The sequence below is a fragment of the Perissodus microlepis genome, chromosome 17 (assembly GCF_051167445.1).
Source record: "Perissodus microlepis isolate ML-2025 ecotype Zambia chromosome 17, ASM5116744v1, whole genome shotgun sequence".
NCBI classification, from domain to species: Eukaryota; Metazoa; Chordata; class Actinopteri; order Cichliformes; family Cichlidae; genus Perissodus; species Perissodus microlepis.
The window spans coordinates 36393052-36412101 of NC_140477.1; the positions used below are offsets into that span (position 1 = coordinate 36393052).

The window sequence follows — 19050 nt, forward strand, 5'->3', positions numbered from 1 at the left end:
TTTTCAGTGTTTATTTGACAGATACACAGAGAAAGGACAGGAAAACATTGTATTTTTGATTTTTCTGATGTGAATTATGATCAATATCTTTTTCAGAGGTCCACAGTTTAGCTTTTGGTATGATGCAGAATTTATGACAGTAACTGAATCTACACGGAGATAAACATGTATGTATACTATGAACATGTATTTATAATTCGCTTGAGCCATTCACAATCCCAGACTAAAGCAACATATAACGAGCTCAATGACCAATAACTATGAGAAGGACGAATTCCCACGCGTGACCGCGCCTGCAAGGAGGTAAAATAAGCACCACGGGAACGCGCACGTCCGGTACAGTAGGCAGGGCGTACCGCGTCTGCTGCCGTCGAGTATAAGCTGGCTGTGACGAGCCCATACCGCGGTCCGCCGCTGAGTCCGGCTCACACGGGCAGACGCAGCATAAGGTGCAGCGTGTGAAGACAGGAGCGCGCCTTCCTCAGCTGGGGGCTCTGAACATCCTGCAGCGTCTCGAGTTATTGTCGTTTCTATTGCATTGAACACACACACGCGCATATATATTAAAAACAAACAAACAAAAAACAGCGCCATTATGTTGTGGACGGCGAGTCAAGTCTTGAGGAAATTCTCCACTTCATCCGTGAGTAACGTTGCAAACAATCACCGGGATTTGATGCGTGAGCTGCTCTGATTTTGCGAACATCGTTTCTCTAAATGTGTGTAGCGCTGAATGCATGCAGCGGTCTGCGGGTCATGAGGAGGACTGAGCCAGGCTCGGGTCTGACTGCAGTCACTCTTAGTAAGTCACTCAGCTGCTGTATTTTCAGCCAACACGGGAAAAGATGGTGCACACTTTGCCACGTTACGGTGTCAACGGCGCCCTCCTCTGTTCCTCCCGCTGCACGCTCGGACGGAGCTGGCCTTTACTGTACAATATCTGGAGGAGTTGCATCATCTTCACAGGAGGCTCACAGTGTACTGGCTGGAGCCCGGCTTAATTACGACCCTGCTGGGCTGAAAGAGGCAGCATCATACGGGCTCTTTAATTTCTTATCTATTTACCGTGTCGCTTGGAAGTTGCTGTGCAGCAGCAGCCAGACCTGTCAAATGTGCACTTGACAGGATCTTCCATATGTGCATGGGAAACCTGAAACCTCCATGCTTAACAGATGCGGGGGAGGTTCTGGCATGCACTTGTCACTGCTGGGTAAGGGATGTAATCTTCATCAGCCAATAGCTTTTCTCTCAGCTGCCTTTAGCCAATAACAGAGTTAAAGGCCACTAAGACCGCCAAGGGAGGTTGAGATTTAAGGATTTCTCACATATGCAATGAACGGGTGTAAAATAAAATATTATAAGGGTCTGACAAAAAGTCAATAATATATAACTTCAGGACAAAAAGCTTAATGATGACGGACATTTGCCCTGGTTGTGAAAAGTTATATTATGGGAAACAGAAGCAAAGAGGTTTCTGCTGCCCCAGTTTGACTGTCAGTTTACTCAGAAACTGCTGTGCTGTTAAAACTTGTGAGCTCGCCATCGTTTCTTTATATTTTGCTTTCAAAAAGTTTTAAAGTGGTCTTGAGTTCTAGTTTTCCAGGCTCTTTGGAGGTCTTTCAAAGTTCTTCTTTGGCCATTGGCCACATTTTTACTCATTTTCAGTCCAGTCATTAAACCTGACCATTTTCAGAGCACTTTGTTTGTCAACTTGAATCAGTCAGGCATGGATAAAGGACCAAATTCAAGAGAAGAATGGCTGAACCCATTTTAAACGGCATGTTTAGGCATAAAAGAGTATGTTGCACCAACAAGGTGGTTCCCAAACAGCTGTTAGCCAGAGAACTGGGATATCTCTGTAGGTGCACTGTGTTCTTAAAAAAACAAGACAACTGGAGGACAAAAGAAGAACAAGCAGGCATAAAAGAGTATCTGCAGCAGATGACCAATATCTGAATGTTATTTCTGTAAGAAAATGATGAAATCCTGCACACAACACCTAATAGTGCGCCTGGCCTGCAGTTGGTTCATCTACTGTTTTCATAAACCTGATGAGAAATTGTCTCAGTGGAATCGTGGCTGTCAGGAATCCATTGTTAAGGATGGAAAACAGGGAGAAAAGGATGAAGTATGCAAGAACTGGACTGACAGTAATTGTGGAGGATGAATACAGATTGGAGATTTTGGCTCAAATTTTAGTCAGTATATACAGAGGTGAGTATTCACAGTCATGTTTAAAATACTTGGGGCTGCGTTCCAGCCGCTGGACACAAAGTACTGTCAGAGTTTGATCCAGCGTGCGGTCACATCTGGGAAGTGCCTGGGAACAGCTTCATTTTTCATGATCCCTCGCACACTACATATACTGGATATTAAACACACTATCAGTCATGGATGGGCCTCCCCAGAGTCTGGGCCGCCTTCTTCTTCTTCTTCTTCTGGTTCTTCTTCTGATTATTATTATTATTGTTGTTGTTGTTGTTGAAGAGGTTTGACTTCATCATGACCGAGAACAGAACTAAAGGAAACCCGCCTCCAAAGAAGAGCTTTGGAATATCTTTCATGAAGCGCAGAGAACAATTACTGATGATTATTTAACGACATTACAAGAATTCCTGTCTAAGCGAGTTCAGGCTGTGTTGAAGAATAAAGGTGTTCCTACCAAATATTGGCTTTCCTGATTCTTCCACACAACTGTTTTTTTCTATTTATGTTTACAAATTTGTTACAACTATTTTTGCCAGTTCCATTCCAAGAGAAAAGAGGTGTGGCTTAAGACCTTTGCACTGTAGGTCAAAGTAAAATAACTGCTTACTGGAAGTTGCATAAAATCTATTGAACTGTAGCGAAGAGTGTCTAAAATCTTCTTCTGCAGAAAGACTAGGGCATGAGCATTTGCAGTGTTTCCAGTATGTCTGATATGCTTTCAGTGAAGTTGAAACTTGTGTGTTTTTTGCTCCCTTTACAGCATCATTACCAGAACAAGTTAAAGCTAGCAATTATTGGCCAGAGCCTGTTTGGTCAGGAGGTCTACAGCAACCTGAGGAAGCAGGGGCACAAGGTGGTGGGTGTGTTCACGGTCCCTGACAAGGATGGCAAGGCTGACCCCCTGGGTAGGTTTCCTGTTCATTCACAAGGTTTCTCTCTGACATGTCAGATACCAAACTTTCAACATTGCTGTCTTCTTGTCTTCCCAGTTTGCTGTTATTATTTTTAATAGTGGGACATTTGGAGTCACTACTTCTTCAGTTGGTAAAATAAACACCTAAGAACGATGGAAAAGCGTTGTGTTCTACAGTACAAGGAGATGTTTCATTATCAACCCAAGTATCAAACAGGCTGCCTGGGCTTGTTTTGTCATTTTGGCCATAAAATTACAAATTAATTCTCATCTTATAGGAACCTTTAGAAATCTAACCAGAGCTGCGTTTCTGCCTGTGTTCAGACTCTAGTACCTCGTGAAGGCTTTGTGCTACTGATAGAATAATATCCCCATAAAGCCTGTTTTCTCTTCTTTTCGAAACACTTTGAATTTTGTCTCTAGCACAACCGCTAACAGAGTCGTGGCCTTTCAAAGAGCCTCGCCACAAAGGTTTGAGTCAGTTTGTGTCACACTTTGTAGAAGTGGAGGAACTTAATTATGGGTTACATGAACAAACTTTATCTAAAAGAGGTGTTTGGATCCACCTTAAGAATACAGGTCTAGTTCTAGCTTCTGCTTTAATTCCTGAGCTCTTCAGTTGTGTTTTCGTCTGTTTGGTGCTGAGTAGGTAGTTTAGCAGTGCCAAATGTTCAGCTGAGACTACGACAGACGTAGGCTGTAAAATCAAAATAATGTGCTGTAATAAATTCACATGAAGGGCAGGCTATGCTACTCCTTTCAGTTATTATTGCAAACAGGGAAACTTCCTCGCCCCTGATTAGATCATGTAATGCTTAAACATTTAGATGCTTGTGCGTGACAACAGCACTACTATTTAAACTTCAGTGTTAATCAGACTGTGTAAACTTTGAAATCACATATAACGTTACAAATAAAAGAGATTAAAATTAGAATCTGCATAAAACTAATAACAGCCTGTAGGTGAGACAAAGCTCTGTCCCTGGTACTAACTGTGGGTCACCAGAGGCCTGTGCTGCAGCTGAGGTAGATGCGTGTTGACTACAGTGCTCCTGGACAAAGACAGGCCTTTATTCTGCATTAGTTGCAGGATAGGGGCTCCATTGTCTGTGTGAGGAGAGGCCCTGTGTGGCCCAGAGATGTAGCTCTGAGGTGAAAAGTCTGCAACAGGGAGGGTGCGCTTTGGTGATGCCGTCTCACCACGGAGCATCATCTGCTGCCTCCTGGCTTCTGCACCTCGTCCTCCTGTTGTTGAAAACTTAATTTCTTCTTCTATGATTCATAACCTGGAGCAGATCTCTACATTGCATCATCCCACTGTTTGTATATGTTTGAGTTTTTTTCAGTTCAGTTTGACTTACATAGCACCAAATCACAACAAAAGTCTCCTCAAGGTGCTTGATATTATCATATAGTATAGTAGTCTTTCTACGATAACGGAGAGAAAACCTCAGATGACCCACTATGAGCAAGCACTTAGCAACAGGGGGAAGGAAAAACTTCCTTTTAATAGGAAGAAACCTCTGACAGCACCAGGCTCGTGGAGGGGGCGCAATCTGCCGCGACCAGTTAAGGGTTGGGGGGACGAAGACTAAAGGATCCTTTTGGGCAGAAGTCGTTTTCATAAGAGTTTGTGGTGTCATTGTTAGCATCCTGTGGCGTCCGTGTAAAATAATGAGCATGATTTAGGACTGAAGGGGAGTACTCATGCTTACCTGGTGCACTTATTACAGGCTGTGTTGCAGTGTAAAGAGTCCTCCTCGAGACCTCACTGTTAGTCTCTGTTTTTTCTTTTTCTTTTTTCTTTTTGAAGCATCTTCACACAAAGCCACTTAAACATTTTTATATATTATCCTTAGTTCATTGCATGTGCAACAAGTATGTATGAATTTTTATATGTCACGCTTCTCAGGCAGCTTTCAAGTCTCCACAAGTTGATTTTCACATTGAAATGAACATTTCAGTTAGTGTTATCTAATCTTTGCTAGTGCTAGATTAGCAGCGGGACAAAGTTGGCAAATGCCCAGGAGCAAAAGACCCTCTGACGATCACTGTTTGCAGAATCTGTAGGATTACAAATGCAAATTGAAATATCTCAAATTGCCTTCAGGGGCCTTTAAAGCCAAGTTTAAATAAATAAATGACATGATACATTTTAAGGAATTAATTTTAAAAGGTCTCTGGTGTAGCAAGTTGATATTTATGTTTTTACATCTAATCAGGACAGAAAAATGACTTTTTAAGGGTTATATGTTGAACAATCAAAAGTCCAGTGCAGCAGTGTCCCTGTTACATGATGCAGCATCTTTTTATCCTCATTTTTAAACACTCCAACACACCAACTGTTCCTCTGTTCCCACGGCGACCGCCAACCAGGGGCATTTGTTCCATGTCACTTCCCATCTCTCTTTATTTTATTCTTCGGCTAAAAACAAAAGGGTTTATATTTAAATGAAGGTTGACATTAAATTAAAATATATTGTTGGTCACAGTTTAAAATAAACTGATTGAAAATATGCATTATTTACTTACAGTGTCTTCAGACTGTGGTTTTCCTTCATCTTAAGCTGTGGCTTCAGTGTTGTCTTCTCCAGTTATTCCAGGCTGTTTGTTTCTGGCTCAGTGGAATTTAATTTTAAGTCACACTCCTTACAGATTATCTGATGTCCTTCTGTGCATCAAAATCTCTTCAAAGACATATTTTGTAAACACTTTTCCTGCCACAGTAGCTGTGTAACTGCAAGCCACTTTGCAGCCAGCTCATCCTCTCATTCGTTGTCTGATTTAATCCATTTTATAGTCTTTGTATTATCTAAACTGGCAGTATTTAATTTCTGACATACATTTAGACCTTTAGCTCATTACTCAGGACCTCCATGAAGCCGTGGCATTCAGGACTGCATCCCTAAAATGTCCTCTTTTCTCTTAGCGGTGGCGGCAGAAAAAGAGGGGACACCTGTGTTCAAATTCCCACGGTGGCGGGTTAAGGGGAAACCCATCCCAGAAGTGGTGGATGCCTACAAGGCGGTGGGTGCTGAGCTCAATGTCATGCCCTTCTGCTCACAGTTCATCCCCATGAACGTCATCGACCACCCAAAGCATGGCTCCATCATCTACCACCCCTCCATCCTGCCCCTGCACAGAGGAGCCTCAGCAATCAATTGGTGAGAAAGAAGGGGGTTCAAAAGGAGTTTGTTTGACAGCTTGGGATATGCCGGTGATACTGGTACACTGAACAAAGTGGATTTAATAATAAGGAATATAAATATTATCATCTGTCCTATCAAAAGACAGGAAGGCTTAAGAAATGAGCCTTTCTTGTCAGAGGTTATTTTGGGGAAAAGACCCAACAGAAACAGAGCGACCAACAACGAGTAATCCCAGTAAGGCAGAAAGTATCTCCATCGATTGTTGATGGGAAACTGGTCTCAGAGCACACTGAGAGAGAGAGAGCTGTGCAGGAAGTGCGATTATTATCGTGATGGAAGCAAGGGGATCCACACTTTGTTTCCATAAAGTATTCTGATTACATGTTTTTGCAGAAGCTGTTTGCCTGCTCCTTGATCTGTTGTTGAAATTGGTTTATTAGCTTTTAGCTGAGATTCTGGCATTTCTGTGGATACCACACGTCTATATTTAAATAACAGATCTGGCGGTACATCCCATTACACCCGATGTGCTCCCACTCCCCCCGGTACTGGGGGCGTTGGGGTTAAACAATAAACAACAGGTTAATTGTTGTTGTTAATTGCCTTGTTTAGCATGAATGGCCATGTGGGAGGGGTTTGTCAGTAGGAAAAGCTGTAAAACTCATGAAAATACAGTTAAAAGTCCAAAATTTATTCTTGTGCTTTTTTGCAGAGATCAAACAAGTTAAGAATTATAAATGGCTTCAAGCGCACATTCAGGCCTGTGAGACTCATTTACACACTCATCCGTCTCTTTGTGCACCTGGCCTTTGCCAAAACACCTGCAACCTTCGGAACGTCTTCCCCCATCCTTCCTTACGTAATGGTACGATCCCAGTCTGTCTTTGCATGTGATTGGCCCACCTTTGCCTGTATGGACTCCCAGCAGTGCTGAAGCTTTGGCTCCAACATGCAAACAGTCCATGAATAACTGACATGTGTAATTATCTGTTTGCCACCCCTGGTCTGGTTGGTTTAAACCTGCGATGTTTGACCTCAAACTCGAAGCAGCCTGGCTTTCTTATCTCTTCTACTTCCGACAACAAATCTCAACCCAAAAAAGGAAAAGTCTCCAAGCTCCTCCTTCATGAAAAACCCCAAACTCTCATGTTAAGTGAGGTTTCGAACTTATTTTCAGCACATCAGTGATCGACAAAGCGCACAGAGACAGTTACAGTTTGCCCGAGCCGAAGGCTGAGACTCACCATAATGTAATGCTGGCTCAACAGGAGCATGAATTATATGTGTTGCTTTCAGATGTCTGCAGAAATCGTTCCCACGAGTTTCTTTAACTTAGCAAAGACTGCTAGCTAAGAACCGTCTAAAGCTCAAACTGTTCAGTGCAACTATAAATGTAGTTACGTATAAACATACTTTGATTAAAGAGAAAAACACTGCTCCCCATTTTTCTCTAAGTAGAAAGCGATCGTTTTAAGGAAAGGACTGTTGAGAATATTTTCTTAGTAACATTTCAGCAGGCAGTAAAATATGGTATTTAACAGACCGCTGGGCACCTCTGCATGTATCTGTTATAGAACAACAACACAGTTGGGTAGATGTGTTTCCTGGTTTGACCGTCATAAAAAAGCTATGGGCTTGCTGGTGGTGGAGTGGTGTGTCATAAAACCATCCTCATTATGGAATTCCTCCGTTACTTCCTTTCCTGGTTAGCTTTCTCTGCGTGCAGAGGCTCTCCTTTCTGTCTCTGACACTTCAAACTGAGCACGAGCCAGTTTAGCAGAAATACTCACCCTGAAACAATAAATCAAAGATAATCAAATTTGTCTCTGTGTGGAACCTTTATGGTTAAAGTTGTCATGCAGTACAGCTGTCACGTCACACAGTCAATGCACTGAGTTGCCTTTAATAGAAACCCGTTGCCCATACAACCTTAACGATGGCTTCTCCCCACACTTTCTCTGTATTGCACCTTTAAAGGGCTCCCTGATTGTGGTTTTTCTGGTTTCAGGATGAACTGTTAGTACACTGTAATGGTCTACTTTATAGCCTTTATCTGTTCGAACTATAATTGTTTAATGACACAGCTCTTGCTCTTTGTTTCCCTTTTATATGTCACCAGGACTCTGATCCATGGCGATAAGAAAGCCGGCTTCACAGTGTTCTGGGCTGATGATGGACTGGATACCGGACCCATCCTGCTGCAGCGAGAGTGTGATGTTGAGCCCAATGACACTGTGGACACACTGTACAACCGCTTCCTCTTCCCCAGGGGCATCAAGGCTATGGTAATCACATGGACCTCAGTATAATGAAAAGGACTAGTTCTAATCATATGGACCTTCAGCATCAGCATCTAAACCTACATTGCACTACTCCATCAACCCCAATTTTTGTGCTTGTGTTTGAACGGAAACACTGAGCTGTCACCTGGACTCTGTTTCTTGGTGCAGGTGGAGTCTGTGCAGCTCATTGCTGATGGAAAAGCCCCTCGGACTCCTCAGCCAGAGGAAGGAGCGAGCTATGAAGGCATTCAGAAGAAATCCAACGCCAAGGTGAACGTTAGACGGCAGTCTGAAATCAGGCACTACATCATATCAGGAACATGCATCGGGTCTGGATTGCCATCAGGGGTGTATCCAGACCTTCAAAATGACGGTCTGAATATTATTCCTGCACAACAACTGCGTATGAGTCAGGTTGTTTGGCTTTATAATAGCTTACAAGAAACACTGATAGAGTCTGTCATTTATACGACCAAGCCCAAGTTAACCCCCTCTTTACATATGCAGCTCGTACTCTGAACAGCTGCTCAGTGTAATAACTCTCTCTCACTGGAAATTTCCTATTAGCTGCGCAAGTGAGCAGCTCGGACTGGTTTGGGGTGGGTCTCCCTGTAACGTGAAAGAGCGAGGCGGAGCTGATCTTAGCTGCTTCCTGATTTGTCACATGGAGAGATGTTTGCTTGCAGCTATTACAAATGTGCTATTCCTGGAGCAGTCTCGTTTTCTAGCATCATTTTTCCACATGTTGCTAAATCGGAGGCCGTCAGCTGACCTTCCTTCTCTTTCTCGGAAACGTAGCTCGGGCACTGTTTACACTGGCTTCTTCTTGTGTCCTCCAGGTGAATCTGGCACAGCCAGCCGAGGCGATCCACAACTGGATCCGTGGCCACGACAAAGTCCCCGGTGCTTGGACTGTCATTGATGGCCAGGTGTGTTTTCCAGAATGACTGAGCAAAGATAATACCAAACATTCTGGATGTATTTTAAAATCTTCTCTGGGTCTTTCCTCAGTCTGTGACCCTTTATGGCTCCTCCATGTTGGGGGGGTCTGTACCCGAGGGCCAGCCGCTGGACATCGAGGGGGCTTCTCAGGCTGCTCGTGTCACCAAAAACGGGCTCGTCCTGTATGGAACTGACGGCAAAGCTGTGAGTGACCTTATAAAACAAATAGCTGAGAGCAAACAAAAGCCGAGCTGGATGAGTGTGTTGGTGCCTCTATTAGCTATCACACAGTGAACTCCAGAGGCAATAACGTTAACTCAAACACAGCTGACGAAATCAAATGCACTGCCAGCATGCCCTGTTTCATCTTTACTCTGTTTGTGCCACAGCTCCTAGTGAAGAACCTGCAGTTTGAAGATGGGAAAATGATTCCTGCTTCCAAATATTTCTCTTCCGGAGAAAGCGCCAGTGTGGAGCTGACCGATGACGAGAAGACAACGGCAGAGGAGATCAGGGCAAGTGAACCCCTGTGTTATCTGATTCTTTTTAGCATGCTGTCTCCCAATAGACTGTAAATGATTTAAATGAAAGACATCAGCCCATTTAAAACATTTTTTTTACTGCAGAACATCTGGAAGGGCATCCTCAGCAACGTGCCAGCCATTGAGGACACCACAGACTTCTTCAAGTCCGGCGCCGCCTCCATGGATGTGGTCAGGTGAGGGAGACGGATCAGTGCAGGGACTGCTCAGAAATGTTTTACCTCTTCTTGTTATCCACAGGTGGAACAGTCTTTTCATTTTACAGATACAATTATGTCATGTATTTTAAGTTGTGTTGAAGATGGCACGCTCAGTTTCTAGTCAGCTCCATTATACTGAGTTTAGGCCACATTTAAAATCTCCGATCTTTGGGCTCAAATCCTGAAATCACTTTAAAAAAACACAGTCTATACAGAACACTGTGCAGCTAACGCCTTCTTTAAATTTGTTATGGGTAAAAGATACTGGCTTATATCAGAAGTAACCTCTAGAATAAATGTATAGTATAGCTTTTATAAAGAAAACACTGTTTTTTAAGGAAAAGATGATAAACCAACTGTGTGCACATTTCACACAAAAAAGAGAAAGTCTGCATAATTTCAGGCTCTGATTCAATAACTGAATTCTATATTTAAAAGTTATTTCAAAGCAGATGTTTCAGTCCAGAGTACCTTTTTCCGACTTTTCCAACCTGACCAGTATATCTTCATTTTGATATCAGTTATTGTGTTTGTTTGTATATGTCGGGGGTTTTTTCCACTGTGGACGTTGGAAACCGCTACAGACTGTATATAAACAATGGACATAGCCACCCTGTTATCATTAATTGCTTTCAGATGCAGTTTGAAGCCTCAGCATGAGTTTAGCTGGTTGGCTTCATAAGCAAGCTGCGTTCATAAACAGTCCTCTAGTTTATGAACGCAGTTCCTCTAGTGGCCACTAGAGGAACTGCGTTCATAAACAGTCCAACACACAGATGCACGTAATAAAATACTATAATTTTACTCTCCGAGAGCACAACGTCTTTGGAATGGATTCAACCAAACAGTAAGTCACAATATTTCACAGATAATTCCATTAAAAATGCTTCACAAGGCACCAGCGCAGTGAGGCAGTGAGGCCACAGCTCCCTGTGTGAACATCTGTCAGTCAGATTTGACAGATGTTTTTTTGTGTTAGCAATAAAAATCATTCACCTCACAGCTGTTATGAAGGGGTACACTATCCAAAGAGCCTAAAAGCTTTTTATACTGGACTACAAACATGGTTTTAATGCTGTGTTTGGGCATTTTAACATGGGTGTTTGTGCAGTTCCTCTAGTGGCCACTAGAGGAACTGCAGTTTTTTTGTTTTCTTTTCCACTTATGGATTGGCTGCATTTTTCAGGGCTGTCTGCCTGGGGTAACCACACATAAATGTCTGTTTTTGTAATGTTAAGTGTCCTGTTGTGATTTGGCGCCATATAAATAAAATTGAATTGACAGCTGAATTGCATTGAATGGAATTGTAGCAATTGGAGAGTCTCCTGATACCAGTCTGGATAATACAAAAACCCTGACCCAATTTGATTTGACATTCTTGATAATACAGTCTCACTGCCAACAATGCAGCTTTAACACACACATTTATATGTGAATAATACATGAATAGAGATATTAAATTCGAGGTGATTGGTTTATATCTCGCGCCCTTTAACCAGACAGCAGGAACTTGGTGTGCGTGTCTCACCTTTAGTTGTTAACATGAATGTGAGTTCACTAAGCAGAAACAAAAGCTTATAAACGTGTAAAAACGCAGTGTGTGATAAAGAGCTGTCCTCACTGTGTGCAGACTGGTTGAGGAGGTGAAGCAGAAGTGTGCTGGCGTGCAGCTACAGAACGAGGATGTGTACATGGCCACCACATTCCAGGACTTCATCCAGATGTTTGTCCGCAAGCTGCGAGGAGAGGACCAGGAGGAGGAGCTCGTCGTTGATTATGTGAGTCTAAATCCGAGCTAAAGCAAAATCAGTCAAGTGACGAGGGGAGATCCCGTCACTCAAACCCAGTTGGGGTTTTCTCCATTGTTACCTAGGCAACCAAAGACGTAAACAACATGACAGTGAAAATGCCATATCAGTGTTTTATCAACGGCAAGTTTGAGGATTCAGAAAATGGAAAGACCTATGATAGCATCAGCCCCACTGATGGATCCGTGAGTCACATGACCACACTCAGGATGCTCAATGCACAGAAATTTTCCATGCCATGTTCACTGGATTATGTTTGACGATCTCAACCTTCAACCAGGTGATCTGTAAGGTGTCTTATGCCTCAGTGGGTGATGTGGACAGAGCTGTGGCTGCTGCCAAAGAAGCTTACGAAAATGGGCCCTGGGGCAAGATGAACCCCAGAGACAGAGGAAGTCTTCTTTACAGGCGAGTACCTCCCTCTAGAGGATTACTTTGGGGTTGCAGAAAAATCAGAACTGTGGGGGGGGGGTCTGATCTAGGTTATCATATTAAGATTTGGGACACATCGTCAGTAGTGGACCTTGGATTCATCGGGTGTTTCGGCCATTATCACTAGACACCCTCATCCAAGGGGGGGCGCCCGATCTGGCTTCCCACACCTCCCCGCCGGATCGGGCTGTACGCTCTACCTCCCCACTGCCTCCCAGAAAAGGAGAGAAGAGCAGAGGGGAGAAGAGCGGAGTATTTCTTTTCTCTCGCGGTTAGCTGACTGCCTTAGCTGCCCAAGTGATGTCAGCCCGTTTTAGCCATAGCCAGTGACTGGTCCTCTCAGCAGTGTTAGCTAGTTCTCTTATAGCCTCCCGTTGCGCCTGTCCTCTGATCCCAGTCTCTCTAAGCAGCTTTGCTGTTGTACTGGCAGCAAAGCCCCTGCACCCCACTTCCACCGGGTGCACCTTGATCTTCCAGCCTCTGTCCTCTGCCTCAGCTGCCAAGTTGGCATACCACAGCTTCTTACGCTCAATTGCTTCCTCCCATGGTACCGTCAGCTCAATGACATACGTTTTCAGGAGTTAGACCAAAGGACGAGGTCTGGTCGCAAAGTTGTTGTTATGATCTCTGTGGGAAAAATTAGCCTCTGATCCAAGTCCACTTGCATCTGCCAATCCCTGGCAACCTTTAGCGGGCCCAGGTCCGGGTTGAAGGGCTCGTCCTCGGCTTGTCTCCTTCCTGGATAAATGTTGATGAAAACTGACGCTCCTCTTGGTTCGTGAAAGGTGGAGCGTTGATGGATTTTCTTTTGCGCTCAGCTTTCTCGGCTAAACACCTGAGAACCTGGTTGTGTCTCCATGTGTGTCTGCCCTGAGTAAGCCTAGTCCTACAACCAAGATGTGTTTGAGTGTTGCTGGGACTGTACACAGGGGGGAGGATGGGTCCTTCCAAACCACAGCTGCAGATTTATTGGGGAAGGTAGCACATCGTATGTCGCTCGGATGATGAAACTTAGTCTATTAGACTCCATGTCCCAGATTTCACTCCATGAGAGTTTCCTCTTTTCCACACTCTCCCAATTCATCCAGCGACCCTGCTTGGCCAGCGCTCTGGCATGTCTGGCTGTTTCCTCCTGTCGCTGCACCTCCTCCACCACCATTTCCCGACGTTCGGTTACAGATGCCTGTTGCCACCGAGGTGTTACTGCGCCAAGACCAAATCCTCCTCTGCCCCGTTGGACGTGACCCACCACGTCACGATGGTGAAGAGCAGATTTTGCCAGTAGCACCGATGTGGCCGGGGTCCACTTCCTCCCCGTTGCTAGGGTGGGAGCAGTGCCTCCCACTATGGGGTCCTGGGAGTCCGTGAGTGACATCTCAAGCCTCACTTGTGCACATTCAAACTCCTCTACCAGGCTAGAGATAGGCAATGACAGTATCCCGTCGCTGTAGAGTCCAACGCTGCTGAGGCATTTGGGAAGTCCGAGCCACTTCTTAACGTAGGAGCTCACCAGCCTCTCTAGTCGATTGGCATGATTGAGTGAGACCTCGTACATTGTCAACGGCCACAGTAGTCTGGGTAATAACCCAAACTGGAAGCACCAGAGCTTCAGTTTCCCTGGGAGTGCAGTGTTGTTAATCCGCTGAGGTCATCAGCCAAGTTCTGCCTTAATTGTTCTAGCTGCCACGTATCACTGAGGTCTGCATCGTCCCACTGTCCCAGGCTCTTTATGGGCTTCTCTAAGACTGTTGGAATTGGTTCTCCACTGACATAGAATAGATATAGAGAGTTAACATCGAGCTCCTCCCTTCAGGCTTGCTGACCTGATGGAGGAACATCAGGAGGAGCTGGCCACCATCGAGTCCATCGACTCAGGAGCCGTGTACACGCTGGCCCTCAAGACACATGTAGGCATGTCCATCCAAACCTTCCGTTACTTTGCTGGCTGGTGTGACAAGATCCAGGTAGGTGAAGGTTTCTCAGGGTTTCTGTGTTAGTGGCACACAACCTAAGCTCTTCACTTCAGTACACTCTGTCTGTTTTCTGCAGGGTAAGACGATTCCCATCAACCAAGCCCGGCCCAACCGCAACCTGACCTTCACTAAGAAAGAGCCTCTGGGGTAAAAGCTCTGCATTCACTAACCTGAACCTAATTATCCTCAGCTATTTAGACAGTATACGCATTTCTGTGGATTTCACTGACTGAAGAGCTTTTTCCTGTCACAGTGTGTGTGCCATAGTCATCCCGTGGAACTACCCTCTCATGATGCTGGCGTGGAAGAGTGCAGCTTGCCTGGCAGCTGGAAACACGCTGGTTCTCAAACCTGCACAGGTGGGTTCATTGTTCCCTCGTCCTGTGTACTGTTTCATTTCTTCCTGGGCATTTTATGTGTTTTAATGATTATTTTTGATATTTACAGGTCACTCCACTGACGGCACTAAAGTTTGCTGAGCTTTCAGTGAAGGCAGGCATCCCAAAAGGAGTCATCAATATTTTACCAGGCTCTGGTAATGAACAGTATCTGTGTAGTTTAAACAGGCTCTTTTTTGTTATTCCTTCTTTAGGGAAAGTTCTCAAAGATCAGCGCAGAGACTGTGAGCACTTCAGTCCTTCTCTCTGTGCTTCATTTGCATCGTTTTAGTAGCCTGGAGAGCTAAAACTGTACGCTCACAGCAGGAAAAAAGGAGCATTTCTTGTTTGTCCTTCAGCCTGTGTGGATTTTTGTGACTACAACATTAGAAATAGCTGTAGGCAAAACTACTCACAGCACGTGTAGAAGTGTCCAGTTGACTGCAGCACATGTGGAAGATTGTGTCATCTCCCTGGGCTCTGTCACGTGACCTTCTCGATCTCCTCCAGGTGGCGTGGTTGGACAGCGTCTGTCCGAGCACCCAGACATCCGCAAGCTGGGCTTCACCGGCTCTACGCCTATCGGCAAACAGATCATGAAGAGGTAAAACCCGGCTGACTCTTACAGGTCGCACACCACAGCTGCACAGTACTTTACTCTCTCTCTCTCTCACAGCTGTGCAGTCAGTAATCTGAAGAAAGTTTCTCTGGAGCTCGGGGGGAAGTCCCCCCTCCTCATCTTCAGTGACTGTGACATGGATAAGGCTGTTCGCATGGTGAGGGAACAACGCTCAGGGAACCGATTTGTGATATTTTGTAGAGCAGTTAGTTGTGCATATAAATATTAATTATGAATAATCACGAGACAGTTCGGTTCCTTTCAAGGTTCTGGTGTTGGTGAGATCCTGAAACGCCACAGAGCGTGACTGAAATGGCACACTGATGGTTGTGTATGCGTGTGTTTGTGCGTGCTGCCTCACAGGGCATGAGCTCGGTGTTTTTCAACAAGGGTGAGAACTGCATCGCTGCCGGCCGTCTCTTTGTGGAGGAGTCCATACACGACGAGTTCATTGACCGAGTGGTGAGTGCCGAAACAGCCATCATGTGACTTTAGAAGAAGCAGAAGACGCCAAACCGGCATTATTAGCTGTCAGAAAAATCATAATCCTGTCTTTACACCCTCTCCTTAAAAGGTGGAGGAGATCAAGAAGATGAAGATCGGAGATCCCCTGGATCGCTCCACAGACCACGGCCCACAGAACCACAAAGCCCACTTGGACAAGCTGCTGGAGTACTGTGAGATCGGGGTGAAGGAGGGAGCCACACTGGTGTACGGAGGCACACGGGTCGACAGGCCAGGTAGAACACGCCCCCTCGCTGGAGGCTAAATGGCTGCTACACTCATCCTCTGTTGTTTTAGTCCTTGAATACTGCATGTAAGAACAGAAAGATGATTTTCATTACCAATTTAATGTCTCATCTAAAGATTGTTTTTCTCTTTCAAAAACCAGCCAAATAACTGGGAGCATGAAGAGTTGGTGCAGAAAAAGAACAAATCGGATTCCAATATATGATCAAGTTAGGTTGCACCATCACTGACTGGAATCAGTACATTAAGGCCTTATCATAGAATATTCAAACAAACTATTATTTGAAATCTGGCTTCTTGAAACCACAGTATAGATTTATAGTTTTCACATGGTCATTGATACCAAATCTATTTTTCCAACATCCATTATGAGTCTGTCACAATAAAAGCACCTGACAGGGCTCAGTCATGGAGCACCAATTCATTTTTTTAAATGACATAAAACAAGAAAGATCAAATAAAACAGTAAAGCTACTGTAACGCAGTTCATCAGTGATGTAAGCAAGAACAGAGCGTGATTATGGGCGCCCGTCTTCCTTCAGGTTTCTTCATGGAGCCCACCGTGTTCACTGATGTGGAGGACCACATGTTCCTCGCCAAAGAAGAGTCCTTTGGTCCCGTCATGGTGGTGTCCAAATTTAAGGACGGGTAAGTCGAGGGTAACGAGTATCACACCGTAGAGTCGTCGCTCAGTGTTTCATATCCTCGCTCTGCGCTTTTCCTCCAACCTCCAGAGATGTGGACGGCGTGCTGCAGAGAGCCAATGACACGGAGTACGGTCTGGCTTCAGGCGTGTTCACGCGCGACATTAACAAGGCCATGTATGTGAGCGAGCGGCTGGAGGCTGGAACCGTGTTTGTGAACACCTACAACAAGACTGATGTTGCCTCACCTTTTGGGGGTTTCAAGCAGTCAGGCTTTGGCAAAGACCTCGGTGAGAAGACAATTGGAATTTATTACATTTATTTATTATATTCAAATTCAAATTTTATTTGTCACACACACAACCATAAATTATAGGAAGTGTGCATTATATATGTGTGTGTGTGTATGTATGTATGTGTGTGTGTGTGTGTGTGTGTGTGTGTGTGTATATATGTATATATATATATATATATATATATATATATATATATATATATATATATGAGTAGGGCTGTTTCAATTCTGACTTTTGAAATGATGCTAGCTGGCATGGTGGTCACGCTTACTGATAAGCCTCTTTTATTCAAAGTAAATATATGACATTATTATAACTCCTTTTTTTAAACTAGGAATCCTTTTGTCCCACAAGCTTTTAACAAGTTTTCGTTTGTATCCACAGGTGAGGATGCTCTCATGGAATATCTCAAGACCAAAGCTGTGACAGTGGAATACTGAGGCTCACAATCTCCCAATGAACTCTGAACAAGAACAGGAACTCAGTGTGTGTGTGTGTGTGTGTGTAAATGGTTCAGAGCATGTGTACTGTATGAGTGATGGGGGAAAGCTTGGTTGACCCTGAGGTGGACAACATGCCTTCTTTGTTTTGCGGTCATGTTTCCACAGCTGGTCCCTGAGGAGCCGAGCTGCTCCTGGCTGTACTTTTTAAGATGTAAAAATAATTAGCACAGCAAAAAAACTAAACACTATCAGTTATCTTCACTGATTCGTCCAAACGTCATGCTGCCTTCTTCATCCCTTTAAGACCTTTTTACAATATGTTTTTTACCTTTCTCTGGTTTTTCATTCTTGGATCACCTGATCTGTGTACTGCCATCAGGGTGCCGTGTGTGCTGGATGCTTTTCGGCTCACATGTTTACTCACCCACGAATACTGCAGCTTTGTGTAGGTTGCAAACAAAATAGCAATATTAAACATCCATACTGGGGATGTTTGAGTCTAGAAAGCAGCATTAAAATAGCTTTACAAATTTTCAGGAAGCTTCCTGATCAGCGGTGCTCAGCACACAGTACTGGAACAAGGCTAGGAAAACAGAAAACACGTAAAGCGTGTGAGAAGCAGGATAAACTGAGGCCAGCAGTCAGGACATCGCTGTTTGGATAGACGTCGATCTCTTTGGCTGTAAATGTAAACTTTTCTGTGTTTCTGATCAGACCCAGAGATCTTTGATGAATGTTAATGATGAAAACAATGTGTAAACTGATTTTAAGCTTTCAGATTTTAGTTAGAACAAACTACATAAGAGCTCAGAGACTGGAGCGTGGTGTGTAATCCAGAGCAGTTAAGTCACGTTTTAAGTTCTTTTCAGGTTTTCCTCGTGTTTCGGGTCATTTTCTTTGGTTCGCTGCGTCACATCAAACTATCCTGATTTCCTGAAATGGTTGCTTAGCAGCTGAATTTAAAATGTCAAAGAATCAATGTGAGATATTTCTAAGCTGTGATGAACCGCCTCGAGCTGGGTGCTGCATTAGAACTGAGCTAAGCCAGTATTTAATGTCACTGTTAGTTTAGCTGTTTACATCACGTCTGTTCAGACATCCTGACACATCCACTCGGTGTCCAAACGTCACTTTCTGTGTAAATATTTTTTTAAACAGGTTAAAAAGACTCTTTGATACATTTTGACCTTGTATTTGTGAACTGCAGCAGGACTATGTAGTGTTCTATATTCATTAAAGTACACCAGCTAGATGTTTTATACATCAATCATGTGACAAAGCTGTAAACTTAATTTTCTAATTATGCCACATTGTCAGTGAAGGCAGCGCGGGCTGCTTTATGAGAGTCTTTATGAGAGCGATCGTGTCAATAAACAGTAAGGCTTCAGAAAGCTTGGTGTCCATTTGACTTTGTAATGCTGACGTTGATTAAACGCGCTGCGCAGCAACACTCGTTTCAGTGTTTTATAGGA

The 19050-nt window shown here is 44.1% G+C and overlaps 1 protein-coding gene across 2 annotated transcripts; it reads left to right on the plus strand.

The window, feature by feature from the left end:
• Window positions 1–377: 377 nt before the first annotated feature.
• On the plus strand, window positions 378–18969 carry aldh1l2 (aldehyde dehydrogenase 1 family, member L2). Of its 2 annotated transcripts, XM_084909907.1 has the most exons (23): window positions 378–643; window positions 2969–3113; window positions 6051–6285; window positions 8390–8555; window positions 8721–8822; window positions 9392–9481; window positions 9564–9698; window positions 9884–10009; window positions 10121–10212; window positions 11867–12014; window positions 12110–12229; window positions 12325–12452; window positions 14290–14440; window positions 14526–14596; window positions 14703–14808; window positions 14897–14984; window positions 15337–15430; window positions 15503–15602; window positions 15809–15907; window positions 16020–16185; window positions 16738–16843; window positions 16930–17129; window positions 17520–18969. In XM_084909907.1, the coding sequence occupies exons 1-23, from the start codon at window positions 596–598 to the stop codon at window positions 17573–17575; spliced, it is 2772 nt and encodes a 923-aa protein (XP_084766033.1). In that variant the 5' UTR covers window positions 378–595; the 3' UTR covers window positions 17576–18969. The 2 variants fall into 2 exon arrangements, with proteins under 2 accessions (XP_084766033.1, XP_084766034.1); XM_084909908.1 differs by lacking the exon at window positions 378–643 and having other exon boundaries at window positions 2978–3113; window positions 6051–6148.
• Window positions 18970–19050: the final 81 nt, after the last annotated feature.

Excerpts from the sequence above, each read along its gene's own strand:
- aldh1l2 (XM_084909907.1), top strand. The coding sequence starts at position 596 with ATGTTGTGGACGGCGAGTCAAGTCTTGAGGAAATTCTCCACTTCATCC. Across the intron at positions 14,441-14,525 it reads GCTGGTGTGACAAGATCCAG|GGTAAGACGATTCCCATCAA; the intron begins GTAGGTGAAGGT and ends TGTTTTCTGCAG. Across the intron at positions 14,597-14,702 it reads ACTAAGAAAGAGCCTCTGGG|TGTGTGTGCCATAGTCATCC; the intron begins GTAAAAGCTCTG and ends TTCCTGTCACAG.